The sequence below is a fragment of the Ylistrum balloti genome, unplaced genomic scaffold (assembly GCF_031769215.1).
Source record: "Ylistrum balloti isolate Yb309-2 unplaced genomic scaffold, AGI_CSIRO_Ybal_v1 Utg369626, whole genome shotgun sequence".
Lineage (NCBI taxonomy): Eukaryota > Metazoa > Mollusca > Bivalvia > Pectinida > Pectinidae > Ylistrum > Ylistrum balloti.
The window spans coordinates 685,125-691,436 of NW_026781894.1; the positions used below are offsets into that span (position 1 = coordinate 685,125).

General features: G+C 32.6%; 1 protein-coding gene across 1 annotated transcript; it reads right to left on the reverse strand.

Moving 5' to 3' along the window:
* Nucleotides 1-338: 338 nt before the first annotated feature.
* On the reverse strand, nucleotides 339-6,103 carry LOC132551254 (molybdopterin synthase catalytic subunit-like). The gene is made up of 10 exons (XM_060215372.1): nucleotides 5,981-6,103; nucleotides 5,669-5,782; nucleotides 4,742-5,036; nucleotides 4,209-4,291; nucleotides 3,215-3,308; nucleotides 2,856-2,927; nucleotides 2,477-2,632; nucleotides 1,010-1,107; nucleotides 766-831; nucleotides 339-440 (listed from the first exon to the last, which is right to left on the reverse strand). The coding sequence occupies exons 1-10, from the start codon at nucleotides 6,101-6,103 to the stop codon at nucleotides 339-341; spliced, it is 1,203 nt and encodes a 400-aa protein (XP_060071355.1).
* Nucleotides 6,104-6,312: the final 209 nt, after the last annotated feature.

Genomic DNA, 6,312 nt, shown 5'->3' on the forward strand with positions numbered 1-6,312 from the left:
GGCAATTGGGCTTGTCTTTTCTTTTTGACAATCTAATGTTAAAATACCCAGTAATGATAACCAACTAGTATCGGAAAAAATTAAAATTAAATGTTTGAATTAGAAATTTGAATGTAAATACATTTTGAGGCAAAGAAAAGTCAAAATCATATACTGTCCTTTGTACTTTGGTCATAATATTCGAAAAGGTCATTTCAAAATATTCTCTGATCTTAAACTCTCGTTTTTATCCTGTATTTTGGAGTGATTGTTGTAAACTGCTCAGAATAATGCTATCCAGCTTCGCTTTATGACTGCCCATAAATACAGACAAATGTAGGTAAATTTGAAAATGTTTATTATGTATTGGATAATGAAGTCTGTGCTTTTGAGGATGCTTTCTTTGACAGTGACTCCTTCAGCTGTTTGATCTTCATGTCAATTTCTGATACACTCATACCCTGTAAAGCAGAAAAAAAAACTATGATAAACATGAGAAATAAATACCAACATGTAAGTATTAATCTTTTGATTAGTGAAAAAGAGGCTAGATATAAGTCATTTGTGTGTATAAGGAGTTGTCATTTGTTAAGAGACGAGGGTCATTCACTCTGCATACGAAATGTCTCTTGATAAAGGAAATGTTTCACAATGCACTGTGAATTATGCAGAAACCAGTACACACATATACTCATTATGATATTACAAAATCTTTGACATTTAATTACATCAGATTTGAGTATTAACACCATTTCTGGGGTTTGTAACAGCTTCTGTACAATTTACCTCTTCCTCAGGTGCCCTGTAAATGGTATCTTGTTTCTCTTTTCTTGGTCGTTTGTGATGTGGAGGCTGTCAGTTAATAACAAAAAGGCAACTGTTTTAGTCACTACACTGTTATTCACAAACATTGTCATAATGTTAAAACTGCTACTTCAGTAAAAAAGAAAAAAAAATTGTATTTAGAAAAGTTTCATCCAAAAATTAAAAATTTTAGTCTAAATCTTTATGAGTACTGGTAAATACTGACCTGAAATGTAAAATATTCCGGAGACAAGCTCTCCAAAAACAAGATGCGCTCTTCTAGGTATTTTAGTCTGGTGTACACATCACTGCAAGCCATCTTACCTGAAACATAATAATCAGCTGCTTACTTATAACTTAACACTTGCACTACATATCAAAATTAATTAAGAAGTTTTGACAACGGGGAAAAAGCACAAAGACAATTGGGAAATACACCTCTAACACAAATAGTGCTAATGTGTTTTTATTTTGACCATGTTTAATGAAGAAAGCTGCAGCAACAATTATCAGTAGGTAAAGGCATCACACATCTGACCTGTATAATTGATAATGATGGTACTTAAAAATAGCACGTGTAGAGTTACACCTAGTTGATGTCCAATCAAGGTTTCTAGTTTTCAGGTGGAGGTTATGATAGAAACAAGGAAAATACTGCACAAACAACATTTGTTTGATGAACATTGATACATTCAAATTCAATACACATGAAAATATCAAAGGTATAGTATTTTCAGCAACAGATAATTTTATAATGGTCTTGCTATCATGATAAATCTTGAAACATTTCACTGTTAACAAAACAGTTTTCAGGCTTTTTCAAATCAGCACTTTTTTGTTTACATATGATGTATGGCAGCATGACTTAATGGACTTCTCCTTAAAATTACTGATAGCTGATAATAAATCTGGATAGCTGCAACGAAAGTTTGGTTACTTGTTCCCGCACTACTGTACTATACATACTAGTATTTATTAAATTTACTTTTCCTTAGCCACAAACATATTGCTGGCACTGGAAGCTTATGCATGCTTATTTGAAGTAGATCTGAGGAATATATAAAGAACAGACATCAATAGAAAAGTCTTAGAACTGTAATGTTTTTTGCAGATCTCCGCAAAACTATAACAAGATAACACTGTCCAGAGTTGATTAACACAGGGTTTCAAAAATGTAGGTTGATATAAATTATATGGAAATTACATGGTGATCATAGTGATCTCATTTAGAAATCTTCTATTTCTTGGTGCGATATGAAGCTGGGCATGTTTGGTGTTCATTAATTTGCCTGTTGGTTCCGTTGTTGTATACCTTGTTCTCACTTGAGAACATGAAATTACTAACTTGGATTGACAAAGATTTACCTGGCTGGCTTTGTCAGTGAAGCAGAACACACTTGCTCTTCAGGAACACAAGCCCTTATATTCTTATTTTCCTGGAATTTGTGTGTAAATAATTCTTTTTGTTCAAATTTTGCCCTAGTTTTATTGAATTTGAATCTGGATTATGATAATATTCACATAATTTCTTTGTATATCTTTAAAACAGATTGTCAATAATGCTCTTTCAACTTACCATTTGTAGTCATTATCTAAAGGTTCCTGTAGGGAAGCAAATAACTTCATTAAGAAACTATGTTTCTTTGATTTCAATATAATTGGACACTTGGGACATTAAGGATTTGTGATGTACCTTTGTTGACGTTGAGATGATTCTCCATGTTTGCGAGCCGTTCCTCCATCCCTTCGGGAAGCTTGTTTTTCTGTACAACTTCCTTTGGCTCTGCGGTGCCCTCTGTCTGGACTGGGATCTGGGTTTGTGGACCTTGTAAGTTCACCACCCGACTCACTTCAATGCAACAGAAAAATACCAAGTGACTTGTTCCTATAATGGTTTGTGCCTTTAAATGAATAATTGTCTTTAATAATCTTGGATCAAATAGCGCATCAAGATAGAGTATTCAAGAAATCCAAAGGAATTACACGTACAAAGAAATGTGGTTAAACTATCATGTCAGAGAAATAATACTGTACTAGCATTATGATCTAACAGACAGCAGAGTAAATCTTACCTTTGATGTGACTTTTCCCATCCGCTCTTGTGAAAAATAAGGAGTCAACACGAGCACAGCTGTTTTCTGCCTCTGTCAAAGAGAACAATTTAGGATGGGTTATATGTTAGTGGTGTTCCGAATCTGTTTACCTGATTATTTGAAACATATTTGAAACAAAAAATGAAATTTATAACTACAATAATACAAAGAGAGCTTTTACCTGTATCAGCTTCTTCAATATCTATCAGGTCTAAGAATTAATTATACAAAATTGTAGTAAATTGTTTTAAAAAACAATGTATATTTTGAAGCATGCATATCATTTGATAACATACCGATTATTGTAATGACTGATTATAGAAATGATTAAAACAAACCTTCTGGGCCCTGTGCACTGCAGAACTCACGTCTGTTCAATTCATTAACCTCCAATTGTTTTTTTTCTACAAATGCTGCAATTCTTCTATCAATCTGAAAAAAGGGAACGCCTTTGCCGCCATAATTTAAAGTGAAAATAAAATTGACATTTTTCTGTAAAACTGAACAGCGAAAAATTCTGGTGGAGACAAAATCACTTCAGCTCTGTGTGGAGTATCCCACATGTCCAGATTAAGACACTCATTTATTTATTTATCAAATGTCCTTTAAAAAAACATTTTTCAAAATAATATACAGTCATTATTATATTCCACTGATTTTGATCATATACTGTTATTATAGCATCTTAAGTTTAAAAAAAAACGCATTATGTTACTTTGCATTTTTTCAAGAAAAACTACTATGGTATGTTTATCCTACTCAAAACATTAACCAAACACCCTAATAAATATGGAAGAAAAATCTTGAGTCAAAATTACTCAGAATTTTTATTAAGGATATCAGGAGTTCACAGTTAGAATTTCCATGTCTGTCATACAGTACCTACATATGTACACTTTGTTTATTTGATTGCTGTGTTTATTGTCCTGTAAACAGCATTGGTCTCCTTATCACAGTTGGTGACCACTTCACTTGTTCAACATAAAAGATGTCTGTTGCATGCCTTACAGAGCAATTTGAGTAAAGTATCTAGGTCAAGGAAAAAACCACAACAGCACAGACCAGTCCATTTCTAACCATCATGAGAAAAACAAACTGTTGACATATAGTGAGCATTGATCTACGTACCACAGATCTTCACCTGGAGGTGGATAGGCCACCACTCTACCACCTGATCTTGGCCTCCTTACACATATACATGATGAAGGTTTTTAATTTAAATCAAATGATTTTGCTCTGTGTTGTTTGACACACTCTAGCAACATAATCTGCAATGACGTAATTCATCGATATGTCTGCCCTTAAAGTATATATGGAACTAAAATGATTTACCTCACACTTTGATGCTCGTATCTGCACCAGGTTTTCTTCTAGCTCTCTGCAGTTATCTCCCCTGTTTATAACATCACCTGCTTCTTAATAAAAAATCCTCATCAGATGACTTTTTCACACAGCCACATACATTTAAACAATCCTTTACAAAAATATCTGTGGTAATAATAAGATATATGCATATGTAAGGAAGAGATAATATATATATATATATATTTAAAGCTTTTTAAAATTTCATTTGATGCATATTGAAATTAAAAGAGGAAACTGAAATATTTATTTTCCTGGAAAAATTTTGATTTTTCCTCTTTTTTTTTCTCTCTCAAATATTAAATTTTCAACAGTTAAAAGCATTTTTTACATATCTCTCATATCAAGTTTTATGCAGCAACCACTAATCTGATTGTTTTACTACCCAAACCAGTCTGTCTACTGAGGACAAAGTTCACATTTTCCAATCCAACCCCTTCAGCTCATATGTAATCAACAAGAATTAACAACATTTTACTGGTCAAGGAAACAAGAACACTTACCATTACATACTGGAAAACTACTGCTACTAGTTCCTGGAAAAATCCCTATGTTCTCAGAATTTTCATTTTTACACAAACTTTCAGTTAAGTTAGAAAGTATATCTTCTGTCTGAACACTGGCATCCTGACAGACACTTGCTAGTTCAGTCTGCATTTGTTCACCAATATCTGTTTTAGTAATGCTAACAGTATCCTTCCCAGATATATCCATCCCTGTATCAACACTGTTACCATCAACTGTTTCAACATCAATCTGACTTTCTTCCAAAGATTCCTTCAAGTTTTCTTGATATACCTGCAATACAAATACAGATCTATATATATATATATATATATATATATATATATATTTTTTTTTTTTTAGTTTTGGTTTTTTGGGATTTCTTTGTTTGGTTTACTTTCACCAAAAACAAAATATCCTGGTCTTTTATTAATCAATAATGAAATGTATAGAAATGTTCTTATAAGAATACAATATCAAAATAAGCTTGAAAAACACACTTTTATTGGTATGTTCTTTCAGCAGATCCCTTTTGAAAAACGACATGCAGCAATTTGTTTTACTTATTGGAACAAGTGTAAATTACGTTCTTCGCCCAAGGTTCCTTTCAACAAAATAAGCAATAGTTTCTTCCATAAAAGGTTTCAGCTGAAATTCTGTTCTTAGAAACAAAGACCTTAACATTTGATCTTCAGAACTGAGAATCAACCAAAGCAAGAACTTTCAGTTTGGAAAACTTGTGTCAACTTCAAAATGGATTAACTGGAAATCAATATACTCAGTTTGTGAATCATTTATTTCAATTGGAAGGGGGTGTGGGGGATGTTCAAGTTTCGTTTATGAAAATTCTTATTACCAGGCAAATATAACCTTTTCTCATCACATCACATTATAAGGGGACAAAGATATACATATTTTTGTAATACCTGGAGGTTGGTGATGAGAAGTCCCAGCAGTTCAAGTAGTTTTGATGCCTCTATATCATCAACCTTAAGCATATCTTCATCCAAAAAATTTCTTTCTTCTCTTGTTGAAAATATCTGAAAATTGTTATTAATAATTCATTACCTTACAATTTCCATATTTGAACTCCAACTAGAACTGACCCAACTACCTATATCTGGCTGAAGGTCTATGGCCTGATTTAAAGTGTAAGAAGCTTTCAGTTAGAAAAACCAATTCATATAAGGATGTTTTCCTGGTTTGTTTGTCCTTTACAAACACAACATAAAACAAACAACAACAGGTTTTCTGATCAAATTAGCAGTTGCACATTGCATTTTTGTGAACATCATTTCTATTAAATTCAAGATCTCCAGTTTGTCCTCATAGCAGATCTGTAGTTCAGCAGAGTTTCCCATTGTTTTAATTATATTCTGCAATGCTGATGGATCTTAATTGGATTATAACTCTCTTGTACATGCTATCTAGTGGAACTACAACTAAAGCCAATAAGATCTGATTTATACACAGGATGGCTCGTCATACCAAATGGTGGGGGAAAAAGTTAACAATCATAATGAATGTCAAATAGATAAAGGTTTTATGCAAAATAGCTTCACGTAACGTA